This window comes from Ovis aries, chromosome 21 (assembly GCF_016772045.2).
Source record: "Ovis aries strain OAR_USU_Benz2616 breed Rambouillet chromosome 21, ARS-UI_Ramb_v3.0, whole genome shotgun sequence".
Lineage (NCBI taxonomy): Eukaryota > Metazoa > Chordata > Mammalia > Artiodactyla > Bovidae > Ovis > Ovis aries.
The window spans coordinates 34,649,305-34,671,879 of record NC_056074.1 but is presented as its reverse complement, the minus strand read 5'-3'; the positions used below and the strand labels follow the sequence as shown (position 1 = coordinate 34,671,879).

Here is a 22,575-nt window from a genome sequence, read left to right as displayed (position 1 = left end):
TTTTGGCTGCTCTGGGTCTACCTGTGGCTCAACGGTTTCTCTAGTTGTGACGTTAGGGCTCAGTTGAGATATGGGATCTTAGTTCCCTGACCAGGGATCAAACTCAGGCTCCTGGAATTGGGAACATGGAGTCTTATTCACTGGACCACCAGGGAAGTCCCTAAGTTGCTTTCATGTCTTGAGTAATGCTGCAATGAACATGGGGGGTATAAATATCTCTTTAAGACAGTGATTGCATTTCCTTCAGATAGATACCCAGAAGTGGAATTGCTAGATAATCCAATAGTTCTATTTTTCACTTTGTAAGAATACTCCATGCTGTTTTCCAGAGCAGCTGCACCAATTTACATTCCTACCAACAGTGCAAGAGGGTTCCCTTTCTCCACATCCTCACCAATGATTGTTATCTCTTGTCTTTGCCTTTCTCTTATAAAGATACTTGAAATGGCATTTAGGAGCCACTGAGATAATCAGCCCTGGGATTTCTTTGGAAGGAATGATGCTAAAGCTGAAACTCCAGTACTTTGGCCACCTCATGTGAAGAGTTGACTCATTGGAAAAGACTTTGATGCTGGGAGGGATTGGGGGCAGGAGGAGAAGGGGACGACAGAGGATGAGATGGCTGGATGGCATCACTGACTCGATGGATGTGAATCTGAGTGAACTCCGGGAGTTGGTGATGGACAGGGAGGCCTAGCGTGCTTCGATTCATGGGGTCGCAAAGAGTCGGACACAACTGAGTGACTGAACTGAACTGAGATAATCCAAGTGGGTCATAAATGCCATCTTTTGCCCTATGGGATAATATTCACAGGTTCCAGGGGTTAGGACGTGGACATCTCTTTGATGGGGGGCACCATTCAGCCCACTACACCCTCTCACAGCAGACATCTATCTATGGCCATAGTTCCCAATCAGGGATGATTGGGGCCCCCAGGGACATACAAAAATGTTTGTTGTCACAATTTAGGGGGAAAGATTCAGCTAGCATCTTGTTAATAGAGGCCAGCGATATTGCTAAATACCCTACAAGGCACAGTGTGAGTGAAAGTGCTCAGTTGTGTCCAAACACATGGACTTTAGTCCGCCAGGCTCTTCTGTCCATGAGATTCTCCAGGCAAGAATACTAGAGTGGGTTACCATGCTCTCCTCCAAGAGATCTTCCCAACCCAGGGATCGAACCCCTGTCTGTTGCATCTCCTGCATGGGCAGGCGGATTCTTTAACGCCAGCACCACCTGAGAAACCCCATGGCTCAGCAGGTACAGAACTCACCTGCAGTGCAGGAGACACAATGCATAGGACAACTCTAAAGCAAAGAATTAACCAGCCTAAAGTGTCAATAGTGTTGAGGTTGAGAAACCCTGGTTTATAATGAAAGGGAAAGTGAAGTTGCTCAGTTGTATCTGACTCTTTGCAACCCCCTGGTTTGTAGCCTGCCAGGCTCCTCCATCCACGGGATTTTCCAGGCAAAAATACTGGAGTGGGTTGCCATTTCCTTCTCCATGATTTATAATAAATTATTATTATTGCATATGCTCTAAGAAGCCTCCACGGTCAACTGTATCTCTTTATCCAACTTTATTTTTCATTATCGCCTTTATTATATGTGACACTAAATACTTCCTATTCTGTTTTATTCTATTTTCTTCTATTCATTTGTTTGTTGTCTGTCTCCCTCAACACATCAGCTCAACGAGGGCAGAGATTTGTGTCCGCTTTGTTCACTGCTATATCTTCAGCTTTTTGAACAGCACCCAGAATGTAGTAAGCAATTTCCAAATGTGTATCTAATTAATTCATTAGTTAATTAAAATGAAGACATTTCCTGAGCTCTTACTGTACGTGAACATAGTGCTAGGTTATCTCATTTTGATGTTCATAAAAAAAAAAATTCTAGAAGGTAGGAAGTATTGTTATTCTCCTCCATTTTCCAGATAAAGAAACTGAAGAAGTTAAACAGCTTACTGAAGATTACACAGCTCTTAAGAGGGCAAGACAGGAGGCTTCCCTGGTGATCCAGTGGCTAAGACTTCACACTTCCAATGCAGGGGGCCTGGGTTCAATCCCTGGTCAGGGGGCTAGATCCCATATGCTGAAACTAAGAGTTTTCATGCCACCATGAAGACGGAAGATCCCACCTGCCGCAACTAAGACCCCGTGCAGCCAAATAAATAAATATTAAAACAAAAAAAGAGGTAAAGGAGAGTGTTTCCTCAGGTGTCCAATCCCAGGGTATATTCCCTTGGAGAGGTTGGGCTTACCAGGTGCCAGGCAGGGTACCAGGGAACACAGAAGTGAAGAAGATGCGATCCTTGTCCCCAAGTCTCTAGTCCAGTGGGAGAAAAAGACAAGTAAATAGGCACTTATGACACCAGTCACTGCAGGGGACTTAGGGCTGAACCAACCTCGGAAAATCAGGGGAGACTTGACTGGAGGTTCAGTCAGTAAAGAATTCGCCTGCACTGTGGGGTTGAAAGATCCCCTGGAGGAGAGCATGGCAACCCACTCCAGTACTCTTTCCTGTAGAACTGCCGTGGACAGAAGAGTCTGGTGGGCTGCAGCCCATGGTGTCTCAAGAGTCGGACACTAGCGAGTGGCTAAGCACAGCACAGCACGTCATCTGTGATGCTTTGCCTCCCAACCCATGGATGTTCACACTCACGAGTGCTCAGGGGACAAGAAGACAACTGGAGGACGGATCCTCTACACCATCTGCCCCCTGGGGGCCATGGCCATTCACAGACCAATCTGCATCCATGCCAGACCTTCAGCCCTGCGAATGTCCTGCTTTCATTCATGGCCATGGGAAGGCACCCACTCTGTTCCACTCCTTTAAAGGCCCCTGGCTCTCTTGGTGGTCATGGGAATAGAACAAACCAGCAGTTATCAACCTTGTCCTGAAAAAACCCAAAAGAACCAGGGCCTTCCATGTGCTGCTACCCAGTTAGTGGAGAATGCAAGTCCTGCACGAACAAGTCAGCTGCAGGTTACAGGCCATTCCTGAGGTGCCTGCTACACCCCAGGGTGTGCTGGGCGTGGCCACCCCTGCATAGGAAGCTGCTGTGGGTGGACACCTGCACAGCATCCAGGAATTGTCCTGGGCTGTTGCTGTCCTTTCCTCTGCTCCGCCCCTTCTCCACTTTCATCCAGGTCTATTTTGATTCCTGTGTGTGTTCTAAGTTTCCCTGAGCATGCATGCTCAGTCATATTCAACTCTTTGCAACCCCATGGTCTATAGCCCACCAGGCTCCTCTGTCCACGGGATTTCCCAGGCAAGAATACTGGAGTGGGTTGCCTAGGTGAAGCCACTGCCTCTAAATATCCCCAGCTTGCAGACAGGGCCATCCTCCCCTTTCTCACCTTCACCAGTAGCTGTGGCTCCATGCATAGGTGAAAGGCTCCATTAGCAGTCCCCGACGGAGGCATCTGCTGAGCCACTTCAGTGATTCAGTGGTGGCCTCTCTAGATGGGGTGGGGGACTGCCACTTGGCTCCATTTGAGCCTGTGGGCCCAGCGTTGCCAGACTCTCCCCAACTTCAAGAACAGCCCCAAATCCTGATTTTCTTTTCTTTTTTATAAAGCAGTCTGTTAATTTATTTACTAATCTGTGTGGGGTCTCAGCTGGGGCTCACAGGCTCTTTGCTACAAAGCAAGGGCTTAGCCGCCCTGCAGCATGTGGGATCTTAATTCATCAAACCTGCATCCCCTGCACTGGAAGGTGAATTCTTAACCACTGAACCACCATGGAAGTCCCCAGAAATCCTGATTTTCATGTGACCATTTCTGAATTTTTTAAGGATGAAACTCAATTTAAACATTCTTTTTTTAATTGAAAGAAACAAGAACAAAAACTTTGCACCATGGGGCCAAATGCTATTTGGGTCAAACCACATATGCTTATGAGACATGGACATGGGCTCTGAGACTCTTCAGACTAAAATTCTGCTCTCCAGACCTTTATACAGGTAATTGATGTTGACTCATGCCAGGAAAGTAGTCACGGTTGTCTTCAGAACACTATTTCTAGTGTCTGCAGGACACAGATCACCCCGACCCAGCAAATTAGGTCCCTCATCACCTCATCCTAGTTCCTGCCCCCTGTACACTTCAGGGACAGACACTGGATAGCAAGGAAAAACCGGCACTTTTTTTGTTGGTTTTTTTTTGCTGCTTTCTTCTTTGTTTTTCTCTGCTAGCCACATTGTTGGTTTCAATTTGTTTTTATTTCGGCTGCTCTGGGTATCACTTGTGGCTTGCAGGCTCTTCATTGTGGCTTGCAGGCTTTCTCTAGTTGCAGCACATGGGTTTCTCGTTGAGATGCTCAGGCTCAGTAGTTGCAGTGTGGGCGCTTAGTTGCCCCCATGGGAAGTGGAATCTTAGTTCCCTGACCAGGGATCGAACCCACGTGCCCTGCATTGGACGGTGGATTCTTAACCACTGGAACACCAAGGAGGTCCTGCCACACTGTTTTTAGGAAATTTCCTTTCACCCACCTCCTCCTGAAGGTCACAGGTGGCAGGTCGACACTCTCATTTGCAAGGCTCAGCCCTCCTGAGCTTTGTCACACCTGCCACCCTAGTGACCTTGTCAAGAGAGGACAGAGTCTGAATGTGACATGCATGTTGTCACCACATCCTGGTGATCCTGAGTGTCTTCCAGGTAGAAGCAGAAGAGTCCAACTATCTGGGAGGGACTAGGAGACTCCAGTCTCTGCCCAACCCATCCACAGCGCTTGCCCCTGACTAAAGTGGCTGAATCCTGGGTGGAGAGCTCTGCTTTCTCTCCATCACCCTCCATTACTCTTATCTCTGCATGGGGTTTTCCTATCCATCACAAGCTTGGTTTCTTGCCTGATAGAAAATTTGAATAACCAGTTTTTTGTGTCATCTACAGCTTTTGCAAGACTCCATTTATTTTAGCTTTGAGCCTTCCTGAGACTATATTAGGCTTCCCTGATGCCTCAGATGGTAAACAATCTGCTTGCAGTGCAGGAGACCTGGGTTCGATCCATGGATTGGGAAGATCCCCTGAAGAAGAGCATGGCTACCCACTTCAGTATTCTTGCCTGGAGAATCCCATGGACACAAGAGCCTGATGAGCTACAGTCCATGGGATCGTAAAGAGTCAGATATGACTGAGTGACTAAGCAGGCTCGCAAGCATGCAAGACTATATAACCCAGTACCAAGTACTGTGCAGTCATTAGGTTAAAACAGTGAAAAGTTAGACAAGTGTCTTCTACAAATAGTGCTGGAACAGCTGGATATATGATCCAGCAATCAAGCTCCTTGAATTTTAACCCAAAGAACCTGAAAATGTACATCCACACAAAAACCTGCACATGGATGTTAATAGTAGTTTTATTCACAGTTGCCAAAACTTGGAAACAACCAACATGTCCTTCAGTACATGAATGAATAAGTACACTATGGTCCATTAGACAAGGGAATATTATTTAGCACTAGAAAGAAATGAGCTATTAATCAAGCCTTGAAAACATATGGAGGCACCTTGAACGCACATTACTGAGTGAAAGAAGACAATCTGTAAAAATTACATATTGTACGATTCCAACTATATGACATACTAGAAAAGGCAAACCTATGGAGACAATAAACAAGACCAGAGGTTGCCAGGGCTTGGGGAGTGGGGTGGGGATGAATCGGCAGACCACAGAGGAATTGTAGGGCAGTGAAAATGCTCTGTGTGATGCTATAATGATGGATGTATGTCATTATATATTTGTTCAGACCCACAGAACATACAGCGCCAAGAATGAGCCCTACAGTAAACTATAGACTCCGGGTGACTAAAATACTTCAATGTAGGTTCGTCTTTGGTTAAAAAAAAAAAAAAAGTATTATTCTGGTGAGTGATCTTGATAATGGGGGAGGCTATGCATGTGTGAGAGTAGTGGTGTGTAAGAAATTTCTGTACCATCCTCTTGATATTCAAGAGGTTCAACAAGTTCCTTGACCCAGTGGAACAGGTTCCTTCTACTTCACTGGAGGAGACAATCAGTCATAGAACGAGTATTCTGTGCCCTGAAGACATTAAAATGGGACAATGAGACAGAGAAAGGATGGTGAGAATCCGGTAGACAACTTCTTAGACAGGTAACCAGGGAAGGTCTTCCTGAAGAGGAGATGAAACCTAAATAAAGAGAAGAGACCAATCATGCAAAGAGCTGGAGGAAAAGCAGTCTGGCAGAGGTAAGAGCAGAGACCAAGGTTCTGAGGCAGGAAGGGGCTCAGCGCCTGAGAGGAACAGAAAGGTCAGTGTGGCTGGACGTGAGTGGACGTGGGGCTGCGTGATGTTGGAGGAGGGCAGGGGCCAGACGCCGTGGGACTTTTAGGTCAGGGTGAGGGCTGGCCTTTAATCCAAGGGTTCTCAGGTCTCCAAGGAGGGGAGAGCTGAGGCCTGATTTTGATTTAGTCTGAGGCCAGGCTCTCTCAATCTCGACTCACTTGTGGGACTTCCATGGCGCAACAAGCTTCTTGAAGGTGCCCCCACTTCCTTTTCCACAATAGCTTTTGCACAATCTGAACTGCATTTGAGAGCTTCCTGTGTCTCTCAAGACACCGGTCAGTGGTTTACCCCTAGTTCAGCTACATTCCCAGACCTTCCTTCCTCTCCCTTCCACCGGGGCCTCAGTCTCTGCATCCACCAAGTGGGAGAGCAGGATCTACGGATACAGGCTGCCTTTCCGGTTCTGTATCTCTAGTTTTGGAAGTGACTGGAAGAGGATGCAGCGAAAGTGGGATCCGAGGGAGAAATGAAAGTGAAAGATGGGAAAACATTCCTCCAGCTTCCAGAGAATTGGGCAGAGCTGGGAGAGAGGCTGATGGGCGGGGAAAGGAGGATTTTAGAAAGCTGGGCAAGCAGGGTCCGTGTGACCCAGGCTTTCGCTTCTCCTAAACAGCCCCGGGGCACCATGTGACGCAGCCGGGGCCACAGAAGCAGCGAAAGGGGAAGCTAGGGGCTCCCCGAGTTTCTCAAGAAGCGGAGAGCAGGACCGAGGCTGAGCTCGGAGGGAGAGGGGCCCGGAGGGCCGGGAGTGGGGGACAGGCTTACAGTCTTGGGACGGGAGGCAGCGGGCGGTGGAGGCAGAGGCAGGCCCCGTGAGGACCCCTCTCCGCGGAGCGCAGGCCAGGTGTCGCCGGGGAAAGGGACAACGGTTAAGAAAGGCAGCCAACCGGGGAGACCGACAGGAAAGGAGGGGGAGGGGCAGAGCAGAGGCGAGATAAAGGGTCGGCAGGGGGGATGGCTGGAGGAAGGAGGAAGAGTTAGGGGCGGCAGGAGGGGAGAAGGGAGAGTTAGGGAGCACAGACGTAGAATCCGGGTAGCCCCCCAGGCCCCGTGGGGGCGAGAAAGGCTCCCGTGGGGGCGAGAGGGGACGGGGGAGCAAAGAAGGGGAAAGGGAGAGGAAGGGGGACCGCAAGGGGCTGAGAAAGGAGGGAAGGGAGGAGAGGAGTGAGGCCGCGGGGCAGGGGCGGGGGCTCGGCGGGGGAGGAGGTGGGTCCGAGTCGCGCCGCAGGGGGCCCAGGATGCCCGGGCCGAGCGCCCCCGCGGCGCCCTGGGAGTCGGAGGAACGCCAGCGGCTCCTGGCGCGCAGGCCGCGGGGGCCCCGTCGGTGGTGGCGGGTCGCGGCGGCCGCGGTGCTGGTGGTGGAGATGCTGGAGCGCGCCGCCTTCTTCGGCGTCGCGGGCAACCTCGTGCTTTACCTGAACAGCGCCGAACTCAAATGGGCGGGCGAGCAGGCGTCCCGCGCGGCGCTTGTCTTCCTGGGTGCCTCCTACCTGCTGGCGCCGGTGGGCGGCTGGCTGGCCGACGTGTACTTGGGCCGCTACCGCGCCATCGTGCTCAGCCTGCTGCTCTACCTAGCCGCCTCTGGCCTGCTGGCCTCCACCGCCTTCCCCGACGGCCGCAGCTCCTTCTGCGGAGAGATACCCTCCGCGCGCCTGGAGCCCGCTTGCCCCTCGCCCGGATGCCAGTATACCTCGCGCGCCACCTACTGCGCCCCCACCCTGTACGCGGCGCTGCTGCTGCTCGCCCTGGCCGCCAGCTCCGTCAGGAGCAACCTCACCTCTTTCGGGGCCGACCAGGTGAGTGGCAGAGGGCCGGGGAGTGTGGGGGGAGAGGGAGTGATCTGGGAGTCAGGAGGCTACGACTGCCAGCGTGACCTCGGACAAACCACTTCCCCTCCCCGGGTCCAGTTTCCTTATTTGAAAGAAGCGGGGGTGGGGGGTCGAGGTTTGCTTATTCCAATAACTAAAACGACAATAGTGACAACCCAAGGTGGCCTTCTTTGACGATGTGTCACTTTCCGTATTTTAATTCATTTCATCCTCTGAACTACTTACAGGGTAGGTATTATGCCCATTTTACAGATGAGGGCACTGAATTTTCAGGACATTAATCAACCTTTCCAAGGTCTCATAGAAAGCAGCTCAAAAGGAGGATACGACTACTTGGACTTCAGGCCCCATCAGGAGCCCCAGCTTTGTGTGTTATAGCGATCTGGGGCCTGCAAGAGGAGCAAGCCTTTTCCTGCCAGCTGTGCCAGAGGTGGAGTCAGGCCTGTTTGTCCAGATCTTAGCTCTGCCGCTCTCAAACCCTCGGCACTTGGGCCAATATCCTAACTTCTGAGCCTTTTTCTGTACGCTTTTGGACAGAAGATGGCACATAGGAGAAATTCAATAGATATTTGCTAACTGAATGAGTAATCACCTGATTTATTGTTGTTCGGTTGCCAAGTCGTGTCTGACTCTTTGCAACCCCATGAACTGCAGCACGCCAGGCTTCCCTGTCCCTCACTATCTTCTGGAGTTTGCCCATATTCACGTCCATTGAGTCAGTGAAGCCATCCAACCATCTCATTCTCTGTTGTCCCCTTCTCCTCCTGACCTCAGTCTTTCCCAGCATTAGTGTCTTTTCCAGTGAGTCAGTTCTTTGCATCAAGTGGCCAGAGCTTCAGCTTCATCATCGGTCCTTCCAATGAATATTCAGGATTGATTTCCTTTAGGATTGACTGGTTTGATCTCCTTGCAGTCCAAGGGACTCTCAAGAGTCTTCTCCAGCGCTACAGTTCAAAAGCATGAATTCTTGGGGCCTCTGCCTCCTTTATGGTCCAACTCTCACATCTGTACATGACTGCTAGAAAAATACCTAATAGCACAGCTGTATTTTGATAGCTCTACTCAGTGGGATGTTAGACAGTAATTTTTTAAAATATGTAACATGATTTGAAAAAACTCACTTACAATGTTAATGAGCAAAAGCAATGCAGAACTGCACACAGAATATGATCACAGCCATATGAAAAGACCAGGTGTCCACAAAAGGAAGAAACTGGGGAAAATCGTAACAGTACTGGGAACAGGCCACTGGACTGGTTAGTTGTGCTTTTTTTAACCTGTCTGTTTTAAAATGCTCTTTAATTACATGTGTTACAATCAGAAAGGGGACATTTTAGAAAGAATCATTGCATCCAGCTATCATCCACAGTCCAGCATCCAACATAGTCTCCAGTGTCCTTGCCAAGGAGTGACTCACCCAGCCTGTTTGGATTCCTTTGCTGATGGGGGATTCAGTGCCCCCAGGACAGCCCTCTCCATTTCCCAGCCCCCACTGACCTTCCTTCAGACCAGGAGACTCCCACAATCTGCCACTGGGAATCTCTCATCTTCCCTTAACTCTCCTCTTCACTGACATCCCACCCCATCCCCAGGTGCCCTTAACGTGTGCCTTGACCTCATTGACCTCCAGAGGCCCTCAGCCATCTACTGCCTCTTGTCTCTCCCACCTCTTGGTGGCAGAATTGACTTCTCAGAAGCTCGGCCACTGGGCAACATGGACTTTGGGTTGGGCCAGGCCAGGCTGGAAGACTGCCTGGGGGTCTGGCCTGACCCCTAGGGCAGTTCAGAAACACTAAAATGATTTGAGGCAGGGATGGACATGATTAGATATGAGTACTTTAAAATGGCTCTGGTCACACGGTAGACAGTTGATGGGGGGTCACAAGAGTGGGCACACCAGAGCAGTGAGGGGGCTGTTGCAGAATTCAGGGGGACAGTCAGATGGGCAGTGAGGGTGGGAAGGGTTGGTATCGTCTGTCAGAACAGCCATACACAGGAGTCAAGTGTTTTAAGACACTTGCAGGTTTCAGAATGGGCCATCCATCATTCGCAACAAAGTGGCTGTGCATTTTGGGAGAACTCATTTATGTCCTGAATGGGCTGTCTGCTCTTCCCCTTAGAGTTGCAATTGTCATATTCATTTACATCCAATTAATAAATGGAGTGACTGCTCGTTATGGGACTTATTCGATTTTCTGCTTGAAAGCAAGGATTTTCAGTGAGCGGACAGGCCTTTCCCTCTTTATTGCCAAGAGGATCCCTCAAAATCTCCAAAGGGATGCAGTTTTAAATGCATCTGTGTGAACGCTAATCTTACATTTGGAAAAGGAACAAAATATCTAGTTATCTTTTTCCTAGTGCAATCACAGAAGTTAAAGCTTGACAAAATCTGCTTAGCTAATGGATATATGTATATCTGGGTAGAAGAAGAATGATAGGTTCTGAGATTTGGGGAGTTGTTGAAGGGGTGATGGGGTACAGAATTGCTTATTTAGAGAGGTGACTTCCAGAGCTCACTGCTTTTTCAGATTTCAGATGTCCGGGCCCTGCCCCAGACCTGCTGAGTCAGAATCTGGACCAGGATCTAGGAGCAGGACAGCTGCCAGTACAGTTGACCCAAGCCAGCAGACCGGAAGTGGGCCTGGGGCTTGGCTGTCGCAGATTGATCCAAATCCTGGGTAAAGATTTTTCAGCCCTTCTGCCCTTGCTGGGGGGGCCTGATTTTTTTTTTTTTTTTTAAATCAGGCCAAAGTCTGCTCTTGGGGCTGTGTCTGGGATCGCTTCTGCTTTCCCTGATTATGCCAACTTTGTTTGACTGGGAGGCAAGTGGGGGTGGGGGCACAATTGAAAACACTATTTGCATCTCCAAACTGCAGAGGAAATTCTCCATTGGACTTTTGTTCTTCCAGTAATACACATGAATCATATTTAATAATGTGGAGCAGACCTGAGATCTTGACTGGCTTTTTTCTGACTATGAAGGTTATGCACACTATGGTCTGCTCAAACACAGAGGGATAAATCGGCTAGAAATGAACAAAGTGGCATCTGAGACATCTGTTGTGTGCACCACTTAGTGACAATAAAAAAGCAATGTGTGTCAAGGGCACGAAGAAACAGCTGCGCCAAAATGTCCTTATCATTAACAAGTGACTCCCAAGGGAAGGGTTTATTCATTCATTTGACAAATATTATTGGGCATCTACTTAGTGATCAGGGATTAGGAAAGTGCTAGAATGCCCACCCACTGATGCAAGAAGTGTCTCTGTAGGAGGGTCATGCAGTCACAGAGAGTATGTCATGGCAGGGTGCCACCACACCTCCTTGGCCTTCACTCTTACCCCTGCCTGACAGGTGATGGATCTTGGCCGCCATGCCAGCCGCCGCTTCTTCAACTGGTTTTACTGGAGCTTGAATGTGGGTGCCATGCTGTCGTTGCTGGTGGTGGCCTTTATCCAACAGAACATCAACTTCCTGCTGGGTTACAGCATCGTTGTGGGCTGTGTGGGCCTGGCCTTCTTCATCTTCCTCTTTGCCACCCCCAGCTTCATCATCAAACCGCCCACAGGCAGCCAAGTGTCCTCCATGCTCAAACTTGCTCTCCAAAACTGCTGTCCCCGACTGTGGCACCGACACTCTGCCAGGTGAGGAGGGGGCTCTGGGGGGAGAGGCCAGGTGGTCCAGTTTAAAGATACTCTGGATCAGCTCCAGTGGTAGCCCTTCATGATGATGGGCACCTCTATGCCTGAGGATGGTGATGGAGATGAGGGGGGTGGTAATTTGACAGTGGACTAACTGTAGAAAGTATGCGGATGTTAACAGTCTTGACAGTGATGGAAGTGGTGAATATAGGGATGACGGTGTTATAAGTGATGTTATAAGTGATGGAAGTGGTGAATATAGGGATGACGGTGTTATAAGTGACAATAACTTCTGGCAATAAATGCTGACCGTGGCAGCAGAGCTGGCGGTTGTGGAGATGATAGCACCAGTGAAGGCACCTGGGACAGAATTCCATACCACCTTGATAGTAAGTATAAGAAAGACTAAGAAGTCAGCCAAACCAGTTTCTTTTCCCAAGGAAGGAAAACCATCCCCAAGAAAAAGAAATGCAACAAGGCCAAATGGTTATCTGAGGAGGTCTTACAAACAGCTGAGAAAAGAAGAGAAGCAGAAGGCAAAGGAGAAAAGGAAAGATATATCCATCTGAATGCAGAGCCCCAAAGAATAGCAAGGAGAGTTAAGAAAACCTTCCTAAGTGAACAAAGCAAAGAAATAGAGGAAAACAATAGAATGGGAAAAACTAGAGATCTCTTCAAGAAAATTAGAGATACCAAGGGAACATTTCATGCAAAGATGGTCACAATAAAGGGCAGAAATGGTATGGACCTAACAGAAGCAGAAGATATTAAGAAGAAGTAGCAAGAATACACTGAAGAACTGTACAAAAAAGATCTTAATGACTCAGATAACTGTGATGGTGTGATCACTCACACAAGGCCAGACATCTTGGAGTACGAAGTCAAGTGGGCCTTAGGAAGCATCACTACGGACAAACCTAGTGGAGGTGATGGAATTCCAGTTGAGCTATTTCAAATCCTAAAATATGAAGCAGTTAAAGTGCTGCACTCAATATGCCAGCAAATTTGGAAAACTCAGCAGTGGCCACAGGACTGGAAAAGGTCAGTTTTCATTCCAATCCCAAAGAAGGGCAATGCCAAAGAATGTGCAAACTATTGCACGATTGCATTCATTTCACATGCTAGCAAAGTAATGTTCAAAGTTCTCCAAGCCAAGGCTTCAACAGTACATGAACTGTGAACTTTCAGATGTTCAAGCTGGATTTAGAAGAGGCAGAAGAACCAGAGATCAAATTGCCAATATCTGTTGAATCATAGAAAAAGCAAGAGAATTCCAGAAAAACATATACTTCTGCTTCACTGACTACACTAAAGCCTTTGACTGTGTGGATCACAACAAACTGGAAAATTCTTAGAGATGGGAATACCAGACCGCCCTACCTGCCTTCTGTGAAACCTGTATGCAGGCCAAGAAGCAACAGTTAGAAACAGACATGGAACAACAGACTGGTTCAAAATTGGGAAAGGAGTACATCGAGGCTGTATATTGTCACCCTCCTTATTTAACTTATATGTAGAGTACATCATGAGAAATACCAGACTGGATGAAGCACAAGCTGGAATCAAGACTGCTGGGAGAAATATCAATAGCTTCAGATATGCAGATGACACCATCCTTATGGCAGAAAGCAAAGAGGAACTAAAGAGCCTCTTGATGAAGGTGAAAGAGGAGAGTGAAAAAGCTGGCTTAAAATTCAACATTCAAAAAACTAAGATCATGGCATCCAGTCCCATCACTTCATGTCAAATAGATGGGGAAATAATGGAAACAGTAACAGACTTTATTTTCTTGGGCTCCAAAATCACTACAGATGGTGACTGCAGTCATGAAATTAAAAGATGCTTGCTCCTTGGAAGAAAAGCTATGACAAACCCAGACAGCATATTAAAAAGCAGAGACCTTACTTTGCCAACAAAGATCCATATAGTGGTTTATCCAGTAGTCATGTACAGATGTGAGAGTTGGACCATAAAGAAGGATGAGCACTGAATAATTGATGCTTTTGAACTGTGGTGTTGGAGACGACTCTTGAGAGTCCCTTGGACTGCAAGAAGATCAAACCAGTCAATCCTAAAGGAAATCAACCCTGAACATTCATTGGAAGGACTGATGCTGAAGGCAGGAGGAGAAGGGGATGACAGAGGACAAAATGGTTGGGTGGCACCACCGACTACACAATGGGCATGAGTCTGAGCAAACTCCGGGAGATGGTGAAGGGCAGAGAAACCTGGGATGCTGCCGTCCATGGGGTCGCAAAGAGTCAGACACGACTGAGTAACTAAACAAGAAGGGAGGAAAGTTCTGAATAACCTTGCATCGGCACCACGTCTGCCTTTTGCCCCTCTCTTCCCTGAGTTTATTGACTACTTATGCTAAGCAAACCTGTCTCTAGACCGTGGACCCAGTTACAGCTCCTATCTAGAGTGGAATCTAGACAGAAAAGGTATACAGCATGCTTTCTCCCAACCTGGTACATTGCTGTAAGGTTTTGTTTGAATGATCCGTTGCTGCCTAACGAACCACCCCAGAACTTAATGTCTTAAGCAACCACCTTTTTTGCCTCTCAAAATCCTGTGGTTCACTGAACTCACCTGGGTAGTTTTGCTTCTTGTGATGCCATGGGGGCTGCAGTCACTTGGGGGCTTGTAAGGGTTAGAACAGTCAAGACAGCTCACATTCCTGGTTGGCAGTTGATGCTGACTGTCAGCAAGCGCAGCTTGGTTCCCCTTTGTGTGGCCTTGTCCCCGGGTGGTAAGGTGTTTGGGCTAGGAAAGAAAGGAAGCATTCCAAGAGAAAATGTCCCAAAGGGCAGGAAGTGAAGCTTCGTGTCCCTTGAAGGCCTTTTGGAGTTTCAGAGCATCACTTCTTCCTCACTCTGTTGGTTAGCACAGTCACAGGCTTGCTCAGATTCAAGGGCAGGGCAGATAAACTCCATCTCTCAGCCAAGAAGCGGCATCATAAACTGGGAGGGGAGAAGCTCATGATGACCATCACACTGCACTGGTATGGTCCCTTTGGGCATCTCAAAGGATGAGCCAAGGCTCTTGGGTGAAAAGGGATTAGAAACTTCTCAAGACAAAGGGCAAAGGGTAAAAGTTGATCTTTCCTGCCTCCTAATAATGTTCCCTCCACCCCTACCTCTCCATTCCTTGGTCTGTAGGGAGAGGGCTTTCACGTTGCCTGTTAAGGAGGATGGGCTTGGAGACCACACCTGGGGAACTGGAGTGTCTCAAATTGTAATACCTCTTTCCCTGAGTCAGGCATGAATGGGGGCTTCCCTGATTCCCGAGCAAATCAGCACTATGAGCCAAAAAATCTCCCAAGACTCTGCTCGCCACAGCCTCTGGTCTTACTTCCCCTAGGACCCAAGAGGCTGAAGCTCTAGGATGGAACGAGTCTTGATCACCACCTCTGCTTCAGGGATGATAGTGATCATATTGACAGTGGCAGTGCCAACACCAAAAAAAAATTAATGGCGATAGCAATGAGAACTCCGTGGAGAGGATGGCTTCGGTGACTGCGGTCACCGTACTAATGATGCTGGTAGGGGTGCAAATGTTGATAATGTCGGTGAAAGTGACGCTGATGGTGGAGTGGAGGAGAGGAGGGCAGTGATTTCCGAGATGGTGGCTGTGATAACTGGTGATAGGGGAAGGGGGTTAAAGTAGGGGATGATGGTGGAGGTGGGAAGGTAGCCATGGTGGTGGTGACGGTAGCTGCCATTTAATCTGCTGCCTCTTTGGCCCCTTAGAGACCCTCCCAGTGCCCAGCTGCTGCCTGACCAGAGGTTGCCCCAGCCTGGCCCTTCCCCCAAAGAGGACATTGCCAACTTCCAGGTGCTGGTGAAGATCTTGCCCGTCATGGTGACTTTGGTGCCCTATTGGATGGTATACTTCCAGGTCAGCACCCGTGCCCTTTCACTCGGGAAGAAATGGCTCCCTAGGCCCCTTAGTAGTCTCATCTCTCACCATAGATGCTCTGGGCACATGGAATGAGTGTGGTGTGGTTCAGTCGCTAGGTCATGTCCAACTCTCACGACTCTATGGGCTGTGTAACCTACCAGGCCTCTCTGTCTGTGGAATTTTCCAGACAAGAATGCTGGAGTGGGTTGCCCCTTCTTCAGGGGATCTTCCCCAACACAGGGATCGAACCCCCATCTCCTGCTTTGTGGGTGGATTCTTTACCATCTGAACTACCAGCCCCTCCCCCCATCTCCCCTGTGGAATGGGGAAAGGGCTTACAAAGTGAACTGCTGCTGCTGCTGCTGCTGCTAAGTCGCTTCAGTCGTGTCCGACTCTGTGCAGCCCCATAGACGGCAGCCCACCAGGCTCCCCTGTCCCTGGGATTCTCCAGGCAAGAACACTGGAGTGGGTCACCATTTCCTTCTCCAATGCATGAAAGTGAAAAGGGAAAGTGAAGTTGCTCAGTCGTGTCCGACTCTTAGCGACCCCATGGTCTGCAGCCTACCAGGCTCCCCTGTCCATGGGATTTTCCAGGCAAGAGTACTGGAATGGCGTGCCATCGCCTACTTCAGACTGCAAGGAGAGAGCCTCACAAAGTGAACTGCTGGCTTGTAGCAGCCAGGTGGGCCCTGATGCAAAGCTGTCCCAATAATTAAATTCACTGAGTGTACAAGGAGCTCTGGAGACAGGTCTGAGGCCCAGTGACTGAATAAATCACCCCATCCCTCCCAGCCTCAGTTTCTCATGTTGGACTAGAGGCTCAGACAGCTCTGAAGCATTCTGATTCTCCGACTTGGCAATGAAGGCCCAGAGAAGGTGGGTCAGTTACCTGAGACCCTACAGCAAGTCTGAGCCAAGCTCAACACCTCGAGTGCTTTGCAACAGAAGTTCCAGCCCTGGCTCTGCCTCAGAATCCCCTGCAGAGTTTTTAAAAAATATACAGATTCCTAGGTCTCACCCCCAGATTTGTGAAAAAGAATTGCTAGGGGAGTCTCTAGTGTAATAAACTTCTCAGATGATGCTAACTCTCAGCGAGGTTTGAGAACCACTGCTTCCTCCTGCCCCGCAAAGTGTGTGAGTATGTGGAGGGTGGGCAACTAACCCCAATCTCTAAGCCCCAGGCCCCAAAGTCATTGCCTCCCACATCTGCTCTCTAGGAATCTTGTTTCTAGATGCAGAAGATGGGGGTCATTCAGGGTCCGCCTGCTACTTGGGGACAGCACAGAGGCAGAAACTGTCTGGGATGGGACGTGTGTGTCCACGGTGAGCCCCAGTCACACCAGTTGTTAGAACACTGACATCCTTCCATACCAGTCAGCAAAGAGCTGCTGCCTTGGTCAACACAAGGGCCCTCCGCTGCCTCCTGGCCCTTCTGTGGGATTCTCTCAGATCCCCCTCCCTCACAGAGCAACTAACAGGGTAACACCTGGGATGGCAGAGCCCCCTGGAGTTTGCTTCTGCCACTGTGTCCAAGGACACTCTGGTGGATCAGTGGCTACGCATCCCCAGTTGTGTCAACCTGTGTGACTCAGCTTGGCTTCAGTGTCAGATAAGAGCTCCCCATGGGGCCAGCCATGTCATTATCTTACCCATGTCAACAAACATTTATCCACGAGTACTCTATGCTGGCCCTGGAGACATGAACATGAGCCAGACCAGCTGGGACCCCAGCTCTGGAGCAAAGCTGGGCACGTAGCCCTCAGGCCTGGGAGCAGAGTGACGGAAGCTCCCCAGGAGCGAGGAGGGTGGTGTGGTCTCTTCTCCCTGAGACTAGGAAAGGGGACAGCTCCCTGGCCACCCTGTGCTACTGCAGAGGAGTGCCTGACTTGGAGCTGGGAGTGTTCTGGGGTGGAGGTGAGGTGGCCAGCTCTGTTCCAGCCTCAATTCTAGCTCTCTCGGCAGATGCAGTCCACGTACGTCCTGCAAGGTCTTCACCTCCAAATCCCGAACATCTTCCCCAACTGCCCTACCAACAGATCCGAGACTCTGAGAGCCCAGGGTAGTATCTACAAGGTGAGAGACACATGTGCGTTCAGCCCCAATCTCGGGCCGGGCTGGGGGATTCCTCTGAGAAAAGGAAGACTGAAGTGGCCTCCACACTCCCGTCCCCCAGTGGCAGAGCATCCTTGGAATATAGGAAATGCACCTGGAGGTCCAGGCATCCTGCCCCAAAGCTCAGCTGTAGCTTGTATAAGACTTCAGGCCAGCTTCACTCCACTGCTGCTCTGAAGTGGGCCTCACTGCCCAGTTTGCATCAGATCCTCCAGATACTCAGATCTCTGCCTTGCACCAGGACTTTCCAAATGAGTTCCTTGCCATCTCAGAGACTCTTAAAATCAAAGACTCTTCAGAACTGGCAGATAAATGACATATTAGGTGGGCAAAAAGTTCATTCAAGTTTTTCTGTAACACCTTATGGAATAACTCCAATGAACTTTTTGGCTAACTGAATATTTGCTACTAAACCTCACTCCTTGCCCATGGCAGACATCACTAATCAATCTCGACATTCTTTCATGCTGAGCCCATGAATGTTCCAGGCAGCCACAGCTAACTGATAGAAGTTAAAGGAAGCTGTTTGCCATCCCTGATCTAATCCATCCTCTAATTGCACAGCCGAGGAGTGTGCATTCAGGGAAGGGGAACAGACTGACTCCGGGTCACGCAGGGACAGTCTGGATGGAGTCCAGGTCTGCCGACTCCAGTCCAGAGCTCCTTCTGCTCTGCTCACCTGCCCCTCTTGGTTTCTTCTTGCAGATTCCAGAAGCCTGGCTGCTCCTGGCCAATGTCATAGTGTTGCTGATCCTGGTGCCTGTAAAGGACCACCTGCTTGACCCTTTACTGCTGCGCTGCAAGCTGCTTCCCTCGGCTCTGCAGAAGATGGCGCTGGGGATGTTCTTTGGTTTCACCTCAGTCATTGTGGCAGGTGCAGTGTAGGGCCTGGGGGAGTGGGATGGTCTTTGTCTGGGGCTGGAGGGAGGCTGGTTCTGCCAGGGGCTGATGCTGGAGCTGTGGGTCTGGGCCAAGTACACCCTCCACCTGTGGGTGCCAGTCTTGGTTTCTGGAAGATGTGAGCTGAAAGAGACCCTCCTCCTTGAGTCCAGCCTCCTCTCATTTTTGACAGATGAGGAAGCTCAGGTCAAGAGAGGAAAAAAAGATTCTCCCCAGGGGTATGTAAGCCCCCTGAAGGCAGGGAAATTTTTTTTCTTTTTTATTCACTGCTATGAATAATGAGGGCTTCTCTGATGGCTCAGATGGCAAAGAATCTGCCTGCAATGTGGGAGACCCAGGTTTGATCCCTGGGTCAGGAAGATCCTCTGGAGAAGGGCATGGCAACCCACTCCAGTATTCTTGCCCAGAGAATCCCATGGACAGAGGAGCCTGGCAGGTTACAGTCCATGGGGTCGCAAAGACACCATACTTTGTTGAGCGACTGAACAACAACATGTATAATGAACATAGGTACTCAGTAAGTGTGTAGAACGTGTTTTCCAAAGACACACAGCTGTTCAGTGGTTGGGGGACTTTTTTCAAAAAGTATTTACTATTTATTATCTTCCTTCTTCCATTTCAAAAGGATTTGAAGCTGCGAAGTTGCTTACAAGAAAGGGCTCTGGTAAAAGAAGCTTTGCATGCTACCATACTGACTTCAGCCCTTTCACTTTGTGACATAATGATCCTGAAGTTTCTTAGTGTCTCTGAACTTCATCTTTAAAAAGGAGAGAGTAATTCATTCAGACACTGTGCAGGGCCTGGACTCTGCCCTCATGGAATGTGGTCTAACAGGAGTGTTGTGAGGATTAAACAAGATGAAGTCAGTAAATCACTTAGCACCATGCCTGGATCATAAGTAGGAGCCAGAGGAATGAAAGCTCAGTAAACAGAATTGTGTTTGTTTACTGAGGATGAAAGGATGAAAACCAAACTAGATTGTTTTTCAACTAGGTACTTTGGTCAATTTTGTCCTGTATCACCCTCGCAAAAATCCTGGGATTTTTTATTCCTGCGTGCGTGCTCAGTCGCTCAGTCATATCCAACTCTGTGACCCCATGGACTGTAGCCTGCCAGGCTCCTCTGTCTGTGGTATTCTCTAGACAAGAATACTGGAGTGGGTAGCCAATACCTTCTTCAGGGGATCTTCCCAATCCAGGGATCGAACCAGTTTCCTGCATTGCAGGTGGATTTATTGCCACTGAGCTTCTTGCATAAAAGTACTGGGTCTCAGAGAGGTTAAGTGATTGGCCCAAGGTCACACAGCTAAACAGTGGCAGGGCCTTGACTGGAACCCAAGTCACTTAATTACATAAATGGTTTTCGTTCCATCAGAGCACAGCTGTCTCCTAAGCAATGAAGGGAGAGAAAATAAACTTGAAGCCAGGTTAGAAATGCTACTGTAATACTTGATGCTGCTGCAGAGGAGTCATGTGATATCATGGCAACGGGCCAGCTTTGAAACCAGACACAATGAGGCACAAGTGCAGCCCCAGTTACTTATCAGCTTTGTGACTTGGGTCTGATTGCTTGAAGTTCTTTCTCATTTACAAGAATGCATACTAGGTGTCTCACCCGTAACAGGCTCTCAATTAATAAGAGCTGTTACTGTTATTGAGTGCAAAATCTAGTTCTGAGCTTTCTAGCAGCCAAGGCAAAAAGGGACTAGCTGGAGGGCCAGTATTAATTTCCTTTCCTGATGCCTGGTCAATCACTAGCTACTTAGTGAATACCCACTACCTGCCAAGCTCTGTCATGGACAAAGCTGCCTAAAGGCTTCCCAGGTGGTGCTAATGGTGAAGAACCTGCCTACCAGTGCAGAAGACATAAGAGACATGGGTTCGATCCCTGGGTTGGCAAGATTCCCTGAGGAAGGGCATGGCAACCCACTCCAGTATTCCTGCCTGGAGAATCCCATGGACAGAGGAACCTGGTGGGCTGCAGTCCATGGGGTCGCAAAGAGTTGGACGTGACTGAAGAGACTAAGCACAAGCTGCCTCCAGTGGATCTGACTGTATTCCTTCTCTCTGCCACCAGGAATCCTGGAGATGAAGCGTTTAGAATACATCAGTCGCAACCAGACAGTGTCCCAGCAGATTGGGCAGGACATGTACTACGCAGCACCACTGTCCATCTGGTGGCAGACCCCTCAGTACCTGCTCATCGGGATTAGTGAGATTTTTGCCAGCATCGCAGGTACCCTGGACCCCTCCCCCGCTCTTGCACAGGTGATGGGCTCTGCCTGGTGGTGCCTTGAAGTAAGAGGTTTCACGGGCTCAGCCTCTGGAGTTTGTCTTCGTGGAGGCAGGCAGGATCTTCTGAGCAGGGCTGCAGTCACCCAGTGGGGACTTGTCAGCACTAATTCCAGTGGGGATTAGAGGTGAATAAGACACTTCCCATACCAACTTCCCCCCAGTCCCCCTGGAGCCATGTTCCCCACCCTCTGTGTCTTTGCACTTGCTGTCCCCTCTACTCCCTATTTCACAGATTGGATGTGAACTCCCATTTCCCCTTCAGTCTAAGGGGACTTAGACTTCCCCTCCCAGTCTAACTGCCATCTCCTCCGAGTCCCTCTCCAAGGCTCCTGGGCAGACGGGGGTCCTCTCTGCGGTCCCTTTGTTCATGTGGCCCAGGGCAGAGGGAACAGGGGCAGGGACAGACTTTGGGAAGACTTCTGAGGTTTAATCAAAATGATGTTGTTGATGATATGAAAGCTGGGCAGAGAGGGTGGAGGAGAGAGAGGGTGAAGACCGGGCTGGCTCAGCGGTGCCATCACTGAGGTGGGAGACCCAGGAGGAAGGGGCAGAGGGGAGATAGCAGTATGGGAGCAGCTAGGAGGACAGGTCCAGACAGGGAAGATGAGCCAGGCAGAGTCAAGGGGCCATCTGGGGGAGGCCAGGAGTGGGGTTTGGTGGGGGTGGGTTGGGGGCTGTGGCCCAGTTCTCTGCTCCTTCCCCAGCCCCTTGGGTAATCCTTCCTCCCTCTCTGCAGGCCTGGAGTTTGCATACTCAGAAGCCCCACGCTCCATGCAGGGCGCCTTGATGGGCATCTTCTTCTGCCTTTCCGGGGTGGGCTCGCTACTGGGCTCCAGCCTGGTGGCACTACTGTCACTGCCAAGGGGCTGGCTGTACTGCCCGGAGGATACTGGTGAGTCTGGGGGGCTCCCCGGGAATGGGACACTGTTGGAAGGAGGCTTAGAAAGGGGGTGTCAACTGCTAAGTGCTTTGACCCCAGGCAGAAGGAAATGGCACATTAGACTTAGGAAAATGGGGTTGGAGCCCAAACCTAGCCCACTGCCCACAGCGTGGCCTCCCCTCCGTGGGCCTCCATGACCCTAACTATCCAAAAGGAGTCTATGAACTCAGCAGACCTCCAAGGCGCCTTCCTGCTTCTGGAACCCTGCCAGTCTAGTTAAGGTCACCTTTCTTGGTCTGTTTTAAGCCCCTAAAAGAACAGCCAGCTAACAGGACATTGTAGACAACACAGGAAACACCCAGGGCAGCCCAGTGCTAGAGGACCATCTGCCCAGTGTGTTCAGATCCCACCCATTGCCCACTGTGACTTCAGCTGCCAGCCCCTTGAAAGCCCCACCTTGACCCAAATGCCAACCCCTCCTTTCTCCAGGGAACATCAACAAATGCCGAATGGATCTCTACTTCTTCCTGCTGGCCGGCATTCAGGCTGCCGCAGCCCTGCTGTTCATCATAATCGCTGATCGCTATGAGAGGGCAGCCAAGGGCCCAGCCCCACAAAGCTGTCCCAGGAGGGACAGTGGCTGAACAAGGTCCCCATCCCCCACCCTCGCCTCTCTTCCCCCAACACAGACAGTGGCAGTCCCCGG

At 49.8% G+C, this 22,575-nt stretch overlaps 1 protein-coding gene across 1 annotated transcript; it reads left to right on the top strand.

Annotated features, from left to right (window-relative positions):
- Positions 1–6,851: 6,851 nt before the first annotated feature.
- Positions 6,852–22,575, top strand: SLC15A3 (solute carrier family 15 member 3). The gene is made up of 8 exons (XM_027959797.3): positions 6,852–8,106; positions 11,494–11,783; positions 15,533–15,680; positions 17,646–17,756; positions 18,501–18,669; positions 20,772–20,930; positions 21,726–21,881; positions 22,359–22,575. The coding sequence occupies exons 1-8, from the start codon at positions 7,549–7,551 to the stop codon at positions 22,511–22,513; spliced, it is 1,746 nt and encodes a 581-aa protein (XP_027815598.1). The 5' UTR covers positions 6,852–7,548; the 3' UTR covers positions 22,514–22,575.